Source organism: Taurulus bubalis (assembly GCF_910589615.1).
Source record: "Taurulus bubalis genome assembly, chromosome: 10".
Classification (NCBI taxonomy): Eukaryota; Metazoa; Chordata; class Actinopteri; order Perciformes; family Cottidae; genus Taurulus; species Taurulus bubalis.
Genome location: NC_136598.1, coordinates 20,258,243 through 20,276,030, shown reverse-complemented (window position 1 = coordinate 20,276,030; position 17,788 = coordinate 20,258,243). Strand labels below are relative to the sequence as shown.

The following is a 17,788-nucleotide window of genomic DNA, read 5'->3' as shown; positions in this document are numbered from 1 at the left end:
TGGACTCGTGGACATGAGAGCTCTGTGCGTCAAACGATATGGAGTCCACACACCTTAGCGTGCTGATATTTCATGCTAGCTTTCAGCAGCTGTCTATTGCCATCCGATAACACATTGAGAGAGGTATAAAACGATAGCGCCGGGGCAGAGGAGGCTGAGCAATCAAACACACTGAGAGGTGGGGAGAGAAAGGACAGATCTATTGAAAGCTGCTGAGTGATGTGTGTTTTCTTTTTTGCTGGGCATACTGTTGACTGAGAGAGAGGGAAGGAAATGTACGCAGAGAGAGAGAGAGAGGGAGAGAGAGAGCGATGAAGTTTCAGTAAGAATACAATCCTTTCATATGGGTGTTAACCAAAACAAGGCCAGACTGTACTGTATATATGGAAATGTGGCACATAAAGTACGGCCATGAGAGAACCTATAGTGCATTTCTCTGTAAAGGCTTTTCTCTGAAAATAAATTCCCTCTCCGTCATTCAGCAGCAAATCTCTGTTTCAAAATTTGAAGGTAAAAAACAACAACCAAAAAATCCAAATCAAGGCTGATCTCTGATTTCAGTGTAGCACAAATGCTTATTTTTGGACAAACCATTTTCCAAACGGCATGTTCTCATTAATGGTTTCTCACTACATCCATTTGGGCATGATTTGAAAGAACTCAGATTATGGGTTATCCTGGATTATGCAAAGGACCCTGTGCACAAACACTTATCAGTTACATTTCTTTGTCCTCCCAATGATATTCATGCCAAATCCCACAGCGTTGTATCTTTGCTCACAGCTGGCAAGTGTAACTAAAGGATTATGCAAGCAGCTTCTACAAGCAAATAGATTTCTCCCTACTTCAGAGGAAACTGCTAGTTATGCAGCGCCTATCTGTCCGCCAGGCATGCACAAAAACATGTCTCCCATTTTCTTTTCTTTTTTTTTTTTACTTGTTTTAACAGTGAGAGGGAGATAGAGAAGAAAGAAAAGAACGAGAAACAGAAGAGTAAACAGAACAAAACACACGTATACTGAAATCTACGTCTGGGCACAGCCATTCTGTATCATCAGGAGATTGGACGGGAAATTGTCTCACGTCTGCATTTAGGTGTAGCATGTTTTACTGGAATATGGCCGCTAAATCAAAAGGGGTGGCTGGATTTGCATTAAAGCACCACCACCTAAATTACCAATTAGCATGCAAGTATGCCATTGGACAAGCTCTGATCGTCCACCAAGCATCCGTGAGTGAGCCTCAGTTTACGACTGACACACGCGAGGTTAAACTACTTCCCGTATGCAAATATTTCTCAAGGTTTCTTTCCCATATTTGAACCATGAAGCCCAGCCTACGATGGCGTTTTCTGATTCTCTGCGTGGCCTCCCCGCTGTCCCTGAGGGAGATGTGTATTAATTAGCATTGATCTGGAGCAAGAAAACACAGAGCAGATTGGGACAGGTCCAAGGCGTTCACAGATACAGGAGCTTACTTGAAATACAACACAGAATACATTTACATTTTACATTTTAGGGAGCTAACTGATCTGGAGAAGCGCATCAGTAGAACAATTTGGTCAAGGTTTTTCACTCAGATTGTATGCAGTTACACAAATTAAGTATTTTAACTTCTCAAGTATTCTAGTTTTTCGATGCATGTTTTAAAAGGGGTGAGAATCAGGATTTTCCTATCAAACTTTTTCTGTCTTCCTCGGTCCTTTGTTTCTAATATACTGCACATAACTCAGGGTCATAGTGCTGATCTAGGCTCTCTCACCAGGATCTTTTTGACCATTTTTCTTCTGTAATGACCTGAAAGCCATAATGTAAATGTTTCTAGATCAGCAGTCCTAATCGCAGACCCAAGATGCAGTCCATCTCTTCTTGCTGAGCAGGCAAGGCCTCTTTGAGCCATTAGGCTCCAAACAGCTGTGAATGCCTTGTTATGCGCACAGCAGTGTATCATTGGAGTCAGAGAGGGAGCTGGTAATATCTAATCAGATTTTTTTTTAAGGGTCCTTCTGACATATTTGTGTGTGTGGCAAACTCAATTTAGGATTATTCTAGCTTCCTTCTCTATTCCTGTCTGTGTCTAAGCCATGAGCACATTTTGTGCTTACCATCAAAAATCCCTGCAAAAGTTGTGACACAGCAGCTTTCATTGATTATCTCCAAACTTCTGCAAATCAGTTTTATTAGAACTAAAAATGGATCTCTGCCGTATCATTATCTTTGATCTCCAGTGCTCTATGTGTGACTTCTAAAATGATCGTGTGCCGAAGAACATTTTACACATCTTGAGCTAAATTTCTCATTATACATTTGCTAATTTAGGCTCGCCTTGTGCTGATCTGATATGTGAGCGGCAATACGTGAGAGTGTAGCAGTTTCATGTGATTCACTAGATATTGTGCTGTGATAATCAGCCAGGGGCAACAGCATATGACCAAAACTGTACTCCGCTGATTTGCACAGATTTGCATAGTAATAAATCACAAGCATCAAAAAGAATAGAATTTTTAAATCAAATACATTTGCCTTTAAATTTGAGCTAAATACTCAAATGTGACATTTGTCAAATTATAGTATTCTTAACGTCTTTGGGTTTAGGCCGACTGGTTGGGTAAAATAAGATATTTAAATGTACATTGGGATTTCTGGCATTTTTTACTATTTCCTGACATTGCATAGACCAAACAATTGATTAATTTGACAAATAATAGGTGAATTAATCAAGCAATAATTTTTCACCACATTGGTTGGATATACATGAACTTAATATTGATTAACAATACGATTGTTAATAAATAATCAGCAGTAATGGCAAAGGGGGTAAAGGCAATTAATACAACTATAATCTAAATACAAAAAAATACCTCACTTAACTGTAATGCTGCCCTTAAAACCAGAAAAAGACAATTATTCCAGATTACGATCCCCAAAATCTCAGTCGATATCTAGTCTTGCATGACAATATCCATATAATATTGATTTATTGCCCAGCCTTAAAGCAAAGAAAAGAAAAAAAAGGCCTGTGATACATGTTGATGCGGCTGGTTGGTGAAAGTGCTCAATGTTATCTCAGAAGAATCTCATCTACACCACATTTCCATTGTCAAGAGAAAATAGACAGAGGAAGGAAAGGAGCGAAAGACAGAGAGAAATAGGGAGTTTGGCTGGAAAAAAAACAGACAACAATTACACTTGCCCTAGGAGGCCGAGGGAACCTGACCACGTTGCTATGGAAACTCAAGTACAGCCGAAAGTAACAGGAAAATCAATTCAGACGGAGCTTATCTCTCCCTCTCTCCCGCTCCCTTCTCATTTCACAAGGGCTACGAAGCACGTTTCCACTCTGAATCACATTTTAACTGTTGCCGGGCTGATGCAGCACTAATCACGACAAAACAATGATTTTTTCTTTTCATTCCTCCCCGTGAATGCCAAGCAGGGATTATAGTGACCAGAAAAACACGTCTTCAAACGAGCACACCTCTGAAAATTGTGCGAAAGAAAGATGCAAGCGCGCAGTGTGCCGCGACTCGACACAAATCACCCTCTGTCTCAGGCGCGGCGTTCATTTCTGCTCTTTCTTTCCTCTCCTCTTCACTCGCTCCCTCGGAGGGGCAACAGCAGCTGTATGCAGGTGATAAGCGTGTGCGATGATGGGCTCTCGGCTCTGATTGGCTGGCTCGACTCCTACGCTGATGTGAAGATTGCAGGCTGCGTCTGTCAAAAGGCCACTCTTGCTCGCGGTTGTCACCTCGTGACGTCACTGCCGCAAAATGACAGTTTGACGGGCCGCACTCAGAGAGTAGCGGGAGATTTACATCACTCCCTCCCGCAGTGTTTCTGCATGACACACTCAAACATTTAGGAACCAATCGTAGACAGGATACGAGACATATAAGTTCACAACATAATCATAAATGTATCAGACGTATAGCCTTGGCTGCTTTGCACACAGCTTTGATCACCTAATAGACAGTCAGGGGACGACAGGAACCGACTGCCTGCAGGGAGTTTGGGTGTTATTTGGATCTCAGTCACTGGCTGTACAATAGCAAGGTGAGGTCAAAGACGGGCTGCAAGTATACTCAGTGTGTGTGTGTGTGTGTGTGTGTGTGTGTGTGTGTGTTTGTGTTCTCAAGGCTAACGCCAAGGAAGAGGCAGGAGGAGCGAAAACGAGCCTTGAAGAAAAATAATGATGCTTGATGCCTCATACATCAAGAAAGAGATAGAGGGTCACCTTGCAGTGAAGTCGGCTGGTCATTTGCTACTGAAGGAGTCACTCTGAAGAACCATTTGTTGAAACCACAGGAGAACTGAAACTGATAAGATGCAGTAAGACTGTGCAGGGATTCAATATCTCCTTCCTGTTTTTTTATACATGAATATGTTATACGTTTAAGATTTTAGAGATCGATATTGGAAAAAGACGATGTTAATGATATGTTGCATTCACAATTTCACCAACAACTCTTTGAAATCTCAGCTCATCTTGATACAGGTGGAACAATAGTACAGAAGCATATACTGTGAGGCAGTGTATGAAAACAGTGTTAGAATGAAAACTATAATGATGATATTCATTTCAAAATCCAATTAATGTTTGCAAAGCTCATTTACTGAGATACCCAACATTTTTGTTGAACTAATTCTACCCTTTTATTCAAGTTTCAGTACTTGCTGCCACCAATAGTTTGGTCAATAACATCCAAATATAGAGGAGCATAAACTAAACATTATTCAGATTTTCTGGTTGACAAAAAAGTTTAAAAGATTCAAGGCAGGATAAATAAAGGGCCACTCTGGCAAATTAATATTAAGCCTGACGACTTACAATTAGACCAGATTATAATTAGATCCTAACGAGCCCACCTTGCATGGCAGCCTCTGCCATCAGTTTATGAGTGTGTGGAAATAGGTCAAATGTTGGCATGTAGGGCAAAGCGCTGCGAGTGGTCGAAAGACGAGAAATATTATCCCCATTGTGACATTATCAGGGTTCTTATTGGAAAGCTCGTCACAGAGTTGCAGAAGACGTACGGGATGTATAGTCATCTTTGTGATGACTCGGTAAACTGAATTGGTGGATTTCCCATTTTAAGATAACATGTTTTGAGACAAATCTACAATGTATAGATCCATGAAGTGTTTTGACACAAAAGCACTCAATTAGCACCTCCTCTGATTGGTGTCCAGCAGATGCTTTAAAACCATGATCGCGTCTAATCAGCGTTACAGATGGCCAGCAGGGGGGAACAGGCACCAAGGCTCTGTGAAAGTTGAAAGAGGCTCAATGTGATTTACTGTATTTTTCCAGATTAACCACCCTGTGAGCGGAATAAGACCGTGAATTAATCCTTGATTGGATGGAAGACGGGAGAGAGAAAAAAAGGAGTGAAAAATCCCTCACCCATCAGCAGGGTGATTTGAGTTATTAAGTGCCTTTTTTACTCTAATCAGTCACTTTTAAGATGGGATCAGACACAGTTGTATTATGGGACGTGATTGAGCGCACCAGTTTGTCTCTATTTCCCCCAGTGCTTCAGATGGGAACATATGGGAAGGTTTCTCCACGAATCACGCCACCTGTCACTGACACGCACAGTCACATACATGAACAGAGGGACTTTGCACCTACACAGCCACAGTCATCCAACAGCCCACATCCAGGAGAGTTTATAAACAGGAATTAATTGCTTGCTCCAGCTGTAATTAGCTCACACCATGCTTATTACTAATCTGTGTCTTGGCCTGACGCCAGGCCAGTTCTGGCCCGGCTCCAGTCCATTTTCAACACAGTGTTGCTCTACAGTAATCCATAAGCTCTGGCAGGATGTACCCGTTCCACTAACTGAGCTTTTCTCAACTATACACATATTTCTAACTTTTCTGTGAACGAGTCCTCATCCAAACCTCTTTCTACGACTGTGTTTTGTCTTTAAATGCGTCGCCCTAATTGTAATGTACCGATTGCATAACAAAGTGTCTAAGATCCACAATGACGTTAAACTGTATTTTTGAGTTTTGATATTCTACACTTTGTTTGAGTGGATTTCATACGCATGAATTATGCACAAGCCAAAACAATAAAACTAATTCAGGACATTACTATAAACCCGATTCCCGCCTTACAATAATAGCACAATCTACCAAACTAGTGCTCATTCAAGCTTCCGTCTTCAATCCGAGATGAAAACAAAGGGGCATCCCCATCACAGAAAGCCAAATTGCCTATTAAAGATGAGAGCATGTTCAGTCTCCCAATGCGCCCAGCCATCACCAGCCTAATCATTCCCTGCCTAAACAGCCTAATGGCTGCCATATTGCTGCTGTTTATTAGTAAACACTGATGGAAGAGTGCCCGCTTCAACAGTTGTTGATTTTGTCTATCCGTATGGAGTATCAGCTGGGAATCACAGCCACTGTGCCAGAACGTTGTCTGTTGTTCAGTCTCCCGTCACTAAACAGTTTGCTTTATTTATTTTACGTGCATAGTGATTAGGATGTCAGTAGATGGCATAATATAATATATAAAGCTGAGATAAAGCATTAAACTAATCTGAGGACTGAGAACAGTCCTCCTTCTGGTATTTCTAAATCGCCAGATTGCGCTACTGATGTCTTATAAAAGACAATGTCAAAGCAAGGAAGAATTAAAAATGTGCATTGTTTTTCAGTCACAAATTACAAGTGTGTGCGTCAGCAGCTGAGCCAGAAGGACACTCCAAAGATGACCTTAGGTTTAAGATGCTTTTGGGAAGCCTGGTCCAAGATCGATTTCCCTCCATCTCCGTCTCAGTAACTCTTCTATTGATCCTTATCAAATATGTATCACATCCTCAAGCCTTCACCGCAGCTAAGATGGAGACTTCAAACAGCAACAGCTCAAACAGAAAGTCAAAGGAGAGCTGGGTTTCTTTCTTTCTTTTCAAATGGCAAATCTCATTGCGTAGGGAAGATGTGAAACCCAAATATTCATGTAAAAATAACTCAAATGTGAGCCAAAACATCCCGAAACCACTACATATTATAAAAGCGATAAAATAAAAATGTAATCTCGGCTCTTTCAAAAGCTGTAACATCAAAGCTTTCAAAATAACACTGAATGAACGCTATCCTAAAGCAAGCTTTACAAAAGACAGTGGGTTTAGTCTTCTACAAAAGGCACCAGAGACACACAATACATGAAGAAAACACCCCCCCGCCCCCCAACTATCTCGGCTCTAACCTCACTTCTTACTAAAAGGGTCTGGTCTCGTCCTCCTCCAATTCCCCAAACTCCCCTTCACACAGCACTCATATGTTGCAAATGCACAAAATGCATCCTTCAGCTCATGTTCCCATAATTCTCTGTGGCAGCAGCGTGATTAATGCACACAACTATTGATTTTATTTTTTCTTTGCTCTTTTTTTTCTTCTTATTTCTTTCAGGAGAGTGCCCCCCCAACAAACACTTCCTACTTGACAGCATCACACGTTACACTCTGTCACAAACATACACACACACACACACACACACACACACACACACACACACACACACACACACACACATAGACAATGAACATAAATTCACAATTACAGCACCTTTACACACACACACTGTACAAACAATAAGCGCCCCCATACCCTTAGCTTTCAGGCAGCTGTGTGTGAGTGAACTGGGAAAAGGGGTGCAGTGAAAGACAAGGGTCAGCATTTCACTAACTGCTGATCTGTGTAGGAGGAGGGGGGAGCAAAATGATAGGCTGTGTTGTTTTCATAGGGTTTCACTGCAGGATGGGTGGAGTAGTGTGCAAAAAAAAAAAACACATCAATGCAACCACAAACAAAAAACTTAGACACATATGTGCAGCACATCATGCACACATGCGTAATAAAATCTAGATCTTCCTCTGAATTGCAAAGCAGAGATCACCCATTGTATCGAAGGAAAAGTGAGAGAGGAAAGGAAAGTGGGAAGGGGAAGAAGGCAGAGGGAAAAGATCATGTGGCTAATGTGACGCAGTCCCTTGTTTACAAAAGAAAAAAGCCTCGCCCACTCTCCTCCTCTACCTTTCAAAACCTCCTCCTCCTCAGTCTCTTGTTTCCCCAGCTCCCTCTTCCTCTCCTCTGATCTGCCCTCTCCTCCCACTTCCTCGCATCTTCTTACTTCCCAAGCTCATTTTCTTCCACTGTGCCCTCCTTTCAAGGTTGTCCTGACTTTGGGCGTGTTGAATTTACAGCCCTGTCTCCGCCTGCCTCTCGGTGCCCTCACTGTCAATCTCAGTGAAAAATGGAGGCGGTGGCACTTCACTGGCATGATAAATTCCTGCTGAGCAGTGATCCTGTAAACCAAACACCTACAGTTGCCCCTTTGAAGACATCCTTAACATTCCACAGACTGAGCTTGTGGCTGGTTAAGACTGTGATTCTATTAGCAAGCAAACTGTTTAATTAGCCTCTATAAGCACTCACAAGAACCCATGAGAGAGGAGTGAGCAGAATGCGAGAGTGCAGAGGCACTTTCATCGCTTGAAAGCTAAACACACAGATGGGAAGTGGCCGACATGAATGTGACTGAAAAATGTAACTTGATATTTCTTTTTACTGATGCCGTGAGTATTGGAGAGACTTATTTGCATAAAGCAAATAAAAAAAACACAATTTCTCCATGCAGGAGGAAATTGACTGGGGCGCTGTGCCAAGCAGGTTATGCAATAAGAGGAGAAGAGAGGAGAGAAGACCGTCAGTCGAGGCCAGCGGAGGAGGATTGAGAAAAGAAGAGGGGAGTAAACACAAGGAAACGAAAGACGAAAACAAAGCAAATGGTGGGAACTTAGAGCATAATATATGTCAGCATCTCACATGCATTACAACATTGATATTCTATATACTGTATACAGAAAATTATATTACTCAATTCCTCTTTCGCTAAGCCCTTCCGCCGCTGCCACTCCGTCAAGCTGTCAGAGCTACCATGGAGCCCACACTGTCACTAACTGCACTACCTGAATGAATAGCTCAGAATAGTCCCAAAAATCCCATAATGCTATTAAGCATCCAGTATGGCAAAATGTCATATGACTAACAAATGCATGTCGTCCGACCGTATGTATCATAATGCTCATCCTTTAGTCAAACATGAAAGTGATAACTAGCCACATACAATGAAGTGGATGGAATAGCAAGACAGAGGCACAAAGAGGAAGTAGGAAGGTCAAATTAATTTGTTAAGATACAACCTCTTGAGATGTACAATCTCGTTTTCAAGAGGGTGGCAAATGGCTGATGGAGTCTTCTCTCCCACATCGCTGTGAGCATGCGCCTTAATACGGAATGAAGCTTCCTGTCCTCCATCTCTCGCTTAATCTCCGGCCTGAAAAGATGAAAGGCCTGCTTGTTTGTTTCCAGGAGGAAACCCTATCCACACTAGAGGAGGCCTTTCTTCCTCTATTCTTCTTTTCTTCTCTCTGTTTTCCTCCCCATCTTACCTCACCTTTCCCCTCTGTTCCTGTCCTTCCCAGGTGCAATGCACTCCCTTATCTAAAGCTGTGTGAGGCTTCCCACTGGATGAGCGACTGGATGAAGGTGTTGGAGCAATGTTGCTTTCAGGTATAGTTAGCATTTAGCACGGTTAGCGCCAGACGTGTTTTGTCTTCAAAATGTTATGAAATGAACACAACATATCAAATCATTTGAGCTCTGCATGAAATGTGTAGGTGCAACTAACAATTAGTTTCACAAAGGATTAATCTACAGATTATTTCACAAATTCGCACAACCCATGATGACGTCTTAAAATGTCTTAAAATTGTTTTGTGCGATAAACGGTACAAAAGCTAAAGACATTCAATTTACAATCAAACAGGTCAAAGAAAACATTCTCACTTGAAATGCTAAATGAGTGATTTTGTTTTCTGAAAATTATGTTCAATTAAAAAAAGAAAAACCTTGCCCTTTATTAACCTAACCTAAACCAAAGTGTGTTTATCAAAAAAATCCTAATTAACATTAAATTAGAAACATGTTCGAGTCAAGGTGCCCATCGAATAAGAATACATGTAAACAGGAAACTGACAATAAAACCCCATGGCACTCTGTTTTAAACAATATTTATTACAAACATTATTTTTAATTAGTTTTAAGTGTTGAAATGATGGACATAATACCATCCAGCGTTTACTATTGCCACAAAATATTATTTGTGGTATCGTCCACTTGACTTGCTACTGGTCTCCAAATTTGTAAGATGAGAACAACATTTACAGAACAAGATTTGAATGGATGCAAATGTTGACAGTTGCATAAAAAGCTCTGAGAGCGGCACTTGCATAGAGATTATGTAGACTCCATTCTACTGTTGCTTCTACGACTGTAGAAGGTAAGAAAAGTCAATGAGACATCACTGTGTGGGAGATGTACACACAATTGTAACATGGGTACAAAGGAAAATCATCTGCAGCGGCTCAGAGACGATATATTTCAACTAATACTGCACATTAGGAAGGCTCAAACATCTTAAATATTACTGTTAGTAGACACAGAATTTATGTTCAAATTGCACAACATACAACTGCATGCGTCTTAAAGGAGAGTGCAAGGTCTCAGTGACAACATGTTGTTTGCAGCTCAGTCAGTATCTAATACTGTTTTTTTTAGGCTCATCTCTGCAACCGAGGCCGCCCAGCTCATTACGCTGCCTCGTATCATGAATGATGAGAGACAAAAGGTAGGTAGATGGAAAAACACAAAAACACAAAAACACAAACCATTGCAGCTCCATCCCTTTTTAAAAGCACAGCCACTTGAAACACACAGCAGCATGTATAAAAACACAACGCAGACGTAACGCGTGCACGCTGCCACACAAAGGTGCATGTGACAACACCGATACACACATGCATTGAAATAAAGGTCCACCATATAAAATCCTGGCAGCAACACGGCTCGACTCCTCCCCCGCTCTACTTTATTTAAATTTGTTTTTGTGCCTCTTTCATCTCTCTGTTAGCTCTGTCAATTGTTTATCAAAAGCAGCAAGGAGGCGATCGGAGCCGGGCTTTTGAAAGCTCGTGCTGCGAGATACATTTTAAAATTCATGACGGGTTAATGGTATGTTAGTGACATTAGGACCCAGTGAGCTTGCGTCGTGCTCATTCACATTGAAAACAGGCCGCTTCAAATGACTACTAAGCAGTCCTCATTCTGAGAGGTAATTCATATTGTAATTAACTTTTCAATCACAGCTGATTAATTAAGACAGGCCCTAGTCTGTAATTATGCATCTATTTTCGACCCTAATGTGAATCCCTGGATATTCAAAGATTTCAGCGTCCACGATTTAAGCCAGAATCCTCTCTACGCCATCTTAAAAACCACATTTACACCTCACGATATTAAAATATCACGAATGTTCATAGGTTTGGATGTTTCAGGGTATGCACATTGTTTTGCTATTAGTAATCAAGGGACATTAATCGTTCAAGAACACCACCGTGGTGAAAATATTAGGAGCCTTGGCTGCATCACATTCTGATGCACAATGCAAGGAAGGGAAGTGTGCTTGATGTTCCCGTTCCAAACAAAAAAACCTGGGATTAATAATTCAGTGTGGTGTTGGATACCTTTATTTTGTATCCACTGAGACCAAGTCGTCTTTCATGAAAAATTGAAGAAAAAAAAAAAAGAATGAAAAAGAAAAGAGGGAATGAGAAGGAGTCGGGGGAAACTAGGCTGGGTCAAACTGCACCCGGTTGCCACTGTCAAGCCCTGTTGGTGTCCTTGTGGCCTCTGGCGCGTGCTTTACCCGCTCCCGCACAGACACGATCACACTCGCGTGCACACCCTTCTAACCCTCGCTCCTAGAGTAAACATACCCTCTCCATAACAGTGCGGGGTGAATCCGCTCATGCATCGGAATCGACCATCAAATATTCATTACCGAGCAGCAGTGATTTTGACAGTGTGCTCATGCTTTTGACAGCACTCGCCTGCTGCAATACTTATTGGAGTCAACACGGACAATCCAATATCGTTGTTCTTTTGAACACTTGCGAAAGAACTCAAAAGTACACTGAGCGTACAATATAATCCAATAAAACATCACTGCATATTCTATAGGCAGTCGGACCTGCTGTAAAACAAAACAAAAAGATGAAAAAAAAAGAGAGAAGACGCCACTGTAGCCTTATAAGTTGATTTAGTTGATATGATTTAAGTAATGATTGGAAATTATTCTATTTAATAAAAAAGGATGGCACACACATGCACACTTACATAAAGAGATGGTCTCTACATGTCCTTGTCTTTTTAGTTCAGGCCAACAGACCTTTTTAGAAATATGTCGAGTAGTTAAATGTTAAAGCATTTCATCCTCATAATGGACACTTTTTTCCAGGTACAGATGAGATGAACATCATCTCTGCGTCTTGTCTACATGATTCATTTCATTTACAGAACGTAATCATATCTGCATGCTGCATATTTGCCCGCTCACCGTGACATTAGGCAATGTTTTCAACCGGCAGCTTGCAGCGAGTAACTCGAGTAACCTCCAGTAAATAAGTCGCTGGCATGGATCAGAAGACACATCTTCATGCTTGAGCAGACACATTTAAAATGCCACCAAAACACCGTCCCAGATTCTGCCCTCAGTCAAATGACATCAAGTGCTCACTTACAGGTCCCTGAACGCCCCAGTATGAAGCGAAGTCAGCCAGCGGGCAGTACATGGAGCAATCAAGAGATAAGCATCCCATTTAACTTGAGTAAAAATCCAACCCGCAGAACGTTCTGCTGTCTTGCGTTATCATGCTGTGCCACTGGATTCAAACAAGGAGGGTAACTAGGTCAATGACGCTATGTAAACTGTTCCACTTTACCCCTTGCTGGACTCAAAATGGAGTTGGCTGAGGTGAAGTGTGTATCGGAGAGAGATGATCAGTGATTCGATGTGACAGTTATCAACATCCTCCGGCTAGTGAGAGGACAGGGCTGTGCAGAGCTGCAGAGCCTCAGTAATGGCAGACTACGACAGAAAACAGGTAAGAAGATGACTCACAGTGAAACAGAACATAGTGTCCAAAGAGCGCGGAGCAGAGCAGAGCAGGGAGGGGTGCTGAGATAAACAGCAAAAAATAAATAAAAAGGAACACAACTTTCCCTCCGTCAAAGATGTATTCTTCCAGCACAAAAAGGCTTCACTGTGAGCATTTTAATACCTGCAATACCTTCTCCAATGTCATTTTAACATCAACACTGGCATTTTACCTTCACATGTTACACATTTGGCTTGATTATCAAGGTGTCACAGGTTGTGTCCTTGGATTTATTTTAACACTTAAAGCTCTGTACTAAATACAAAGTATTTACTTGTCTTACCTGAGTTGAGTGAAACTGTGTCTTTCTCCCATGATACAACAGTGACGTAGGCCTCAACAGAAGCAGGGATAATGCACTTGAAGACGGCTACACTACCTCTCATAGCCTTCTGGTCGGCCACTCTGACTGTGTAGGGTTCCCGTGAAACTGTTGATGAAAAAAAACACATACATTCATAACGAGTCTCATTCATAAGAGACCAACTGCTTCATTGTATTCTTCTTTTTCATTTTTGAGTCATAACCTTCTGAAGTAGTAGTATCACAATGCTGCTATTACTTTGTAGTGTACAATTATGCAACATCATACTCTAAAAAACTAAATATTAAGCAAGACAATGTTTTTTACACTCTAATTCAAGTAAATTGATCAGCTTTTACCATCTTAAAAATATTAGAGGCCAAAAAATATTGAGTAATGTTAATGTCAGCAGAGGTTTGGATCAAATTTGGTCACGCATTAAAAATGTAATTTGTGTATGAAACCTAATTAAGCAACAGTCAAAGAGATGACAGGTGGACATAACACAATATTGTAACAATTGCTGTTACCAAGGTCAATAATGAACTTTAAATCATAATCGTTGTGCCAACATGGACAATAAGTCCTTAAAGTGTTCAGAAAAAAACTAAAATGTACAAATCCGTCTGAAAGTCATGTGATACAACAGAAAGCTCCATAAAAGCTAATGAGAGGACCTTGCCATGAGAATAAGACTCAGATAAATTACATAAAGAGTAATACTCTGCTTTGAACATTATTATGATTTAATATGATTTTGGAAACGTAATTAATTTGCAATTAATTTGTCTTTCAAGTGTTTGATTTTACCAATGCATTAATACACAAAGCATCACTACTCTGCTACTATTACAACTACAACCTACCCCTACATTTACTCACCACCACCAGTACACCCGCTACTCTAACCCCTCCACTGTGGACTCACCGGCTTTGATGTGGACATCCTGACTCCTAATCTTGCCAGAGGGGTTCTCGGCAGTGCAGTAGTACGTGTTGTCGTGGATCAGCTTGCTGAAGCTGGACGGCAGGAAGTTAAAGATCTGGAGGGTTCCATTGGGGTGGACATGGCGGATGCCCGGGACATCGTAGATCTCCTCGCCTGTCGCCAGATACCAGCGCAGCGAGGCAGGAGGCGCGCCACCAGCAGGACAGGGCACAGAGGTCCCTGTGGTGCTGGCAAATACTACCTCTTGCAAAGATGCATTGACAAAATATAAGCTGGAATGTAGGTCCTCACTGAAAACTGAAAGAGAGGAAACACAGAAGATTCACTGTTACAATCAGGTCTTGTATTTGATCATTTTTCCTATGAATAGTTTGGAAGTAAAACTTTGAATGACATTCTCAAAAGAAATCTTAAGTTGAGGCCACAGATATTTGTCGAGAAATGTACTTTTCGTTCTTTTTTTATATTCAGATTGTTTGGCATTTGAGCAAGAAAATGTAAAAAAGCACAAATTAGTATTCCTCTTAAGTCAGTCACCGTAAGTGCTTCTAGTTATGGAACATGATCGGTAGTTTAGGATTCATCAATGTAATTCCCATCCCTGGGACCTCGGGAACATGAAATTAACATAAACTACTATCAATTATGAAATAAGGTCAGTTGCCTTGATCATGTTTAAGATTTAATTCAAGGCAAAGCCAACATCACAGTAAAGAGACAGATGTTAAATGCAGTTTGTGCTGGAGCATTCTCCAGAGGAGAGGAGGGTAATAAATGTCAATGTTGGACCAATTAGCTCCACAGTAATCTACAGCTGTTTGATTTCAGAGTGATGAAGCCAGCACACGTTTGCAATCTGAGCTTCTGTGTCTGAGAGGCAGTCTGCTTTTATTATTTGTGTTTCATACGATACAGTATTTGTATGTGTGCATCTCCCTTGCCATCTCAGCCTGGTGACGAGCCCAGAGGCTCTGCTCTAAATGGCTCACAGTGGCACTGGCAGCTGGCTTGGACCCTCCCAGGGGAGAAAACATTTTAGCACTTCATAAATTCCTAACAAGGTTTCAAATTGCAGACGTTTCCATCCTTTTCTCTGCTCCAGCAGCTCTCAATCAGCAATGAGACACTCCAATGACCTGCTCATGTACACACACACACGCACATCAGCTCAACGCTCATTTGTTGTTACAAATTAGGAATACTCATTCAAAATTATTAGCACACTAAAGATCAATAGTGCAGCGCTGTTGTACAGGCATTTGTTGACATATTGGCGATCCGGACAGTTGCACCACTTCTGAAATGCAAACAGCTCAGCACTCTCCCTGTGTTACAGAAACTGGAATATGCATTGCTAAATGTATTCAGATAATGTGGACTGACTGTGGGGGGGTTTCATCCACAGGACAAGGAAAAGAAAAGGCAGCCGTGTCCAATCATTGATCACAGAGTTAAATATTGATGAAGCTTTGAACATGCACGCTGCATGTGTTTAATATTATAGGTTATTGTGTGGTATAGCAAAGAGAAGGCCAGGATGTGTGGCCCATAACATCTAGAAATGTACTCTTGTTGTTTTGTTAGCAATATTTGGCAATATTTAGCTACAGTGGAAGAAAGTCACATTTAAGTAATTAAATACTGCAATGTCACTTAAGTATAATTTTGAGGTAATGTTACTTTACTCTCCATTGTTTGCTACTTCTGGACAAGCTGCAACATTAAATGCTGCTTACACTTTAATCCATGAGTAAAATGAGTTATTATACAATAATATCAAGTATACAATCACAAATCTCTGACATGGGTGATTATGCAGAATGAATAGTTTTATATCAGATATGCCAAGTACTTTGTGCTGACGATACCTAGCCTATGTATATTCACTTGCTGCAAATAAAAAAAATGTAATGCAGGACCTTTACTTATAGTACTACTACATTCTTAGATCGTTGTATTGCTACTTTTACTTAACTTACGTAAAGGTGATCTGAGTACTTCTTCCACCACAGTTTAGCTGGCTATATACATATAAATATAAGCTAGCTAGCTCTCACATAAATCAAGGATTCAAGGATAAGTTATTGTCATTATGCAACGCATGGATGCATGACAACATTCAGTTGTAGGTTATTTTCAACACAACAAACGCATAACAAACAAAACAAAAACAGTTGTACATTAATGTAGTAGTGTATCTTTTTTTAATTCTGAGCTAACGTTAGCTTTATCTCGCTAAAACTAGCAAGGAACAACTAGCAAACATTGACGTTCACATCCAACAAATACAAATAAAACAGAAACGTTGTTTGCATTTTACCTGCATTGTGCGTGTTGTTCCTGCTACGTTTTTATAATACAGTAACTGAGATAAAACGACCAACAAACCTGTGGCTTGTTCTTTCTCTTTTAGCTAGCGTTAGCTAGCAGGACTGTTTGCAAACAGCTGCATGTCATTAAGAGCAAACAGGTGACGCAATAATTAACAGAGGCCACAGACAGTGCAACTCATATTAAAACCTCTTGCTATAATAACAGATTTTGCATACTGGACGTTTATTACATATTTTTTTATATAGTCATAATATCGTAATATGTTTACCTATGCAGCTGTTTTTAGTCACTGTAACCAAATTACATTTTGACTTGGATATAAATCTTCAAACATCATGCTTAACTTTACATGGGGGACATGAAGGAACGAGCAGCCATTTGCAGCCTGCAGACACCGTGGTGAAATAGTGCAGCTCCAGCTTGTATCAAGGCGTCGGGCGTGACGGGTTTTAGTAGCAGGACAGTCTGATTACTGAATCCATCTATTTGTTTACCTCTGTGACTGCCTCTGTGTGGATACTGATTTCATTTGTGAACGCTCGCAATGCACATTCCTGACATTGCTGCACACAACTATTTGTGACTTCCATTTGTGAATTGTACAAGGTGATGACAAACAATGCACCTCTGGTTCTTCACATATTTCTGTGAATATGTTAGATGTTCACTCTATAGAAATGACACTGTGAACAGCTTCAGCGCTTATTAAGTCTGGTTGTATTTTGGTGCACGTTTTCTCTTCCTTACACACCAGGAAAATGGAATAAGCAATGCTATTTGTCTGGTTGTGTTTATAAGGAAAACAAATCACTGAAAAACTGAACATTTGTATTAGATTTTCTTCCTCCTCCTGAATTGGTTAAACTCTAATCCTCATGGTAATATAAGTGGTGTGTTGTGATTTGACTACCAAATCAGATTGTGTTAACTTCACAAATCATTTTACATATGAAACACACTGGTTCTCTAACATATTTGACTTAATAATAAAATATTAAGAAGTACAATATGCTCCCAGGAGAGGAAGTTTTGTATTTATGTACAGTCTCTTACATCAAAAAGTTTTAGCCAATTTGAATCTTTTAAAATGCGGTAGAAAGTGTGCTGGGTTCTCAGTGGGTCTGTGGCA

The 17,788-nt window shown here is 40.7% G+C and overlaps 1 protein-coding gene across 8 annotated transcripts in view; it reads right to left on the bottom strand.

Moving 5' to 3' along the window:
- The window catches only part of dscamb (Down syndrome cell adhesion molecule b), a gene marked incomplete at its 5' end in the record, with an annotated part of 110,498 nt that overhangs the window by 78,786 nt on the left and 13,924 nt on the right, over nt 1-17,788 (bottom strand). For all 8 annotated transcript variants that reach the window (XM_079225185.1, XM_079225183.1, XM_079225184.1 and 5 more), the window contains 2 exons: nt 13,356-13,502; nt 14,305-14,622. In XM_079225185.1, the coding sequence (XP_079081311.1) occupies nt 13,356-13,502; nt 14,305-14,622 (465 nt within the window). The remainder of the gene's footprint in view (nt 1-13,355; nt 13,503-14,304; nt 14,623-17,788) is intronic.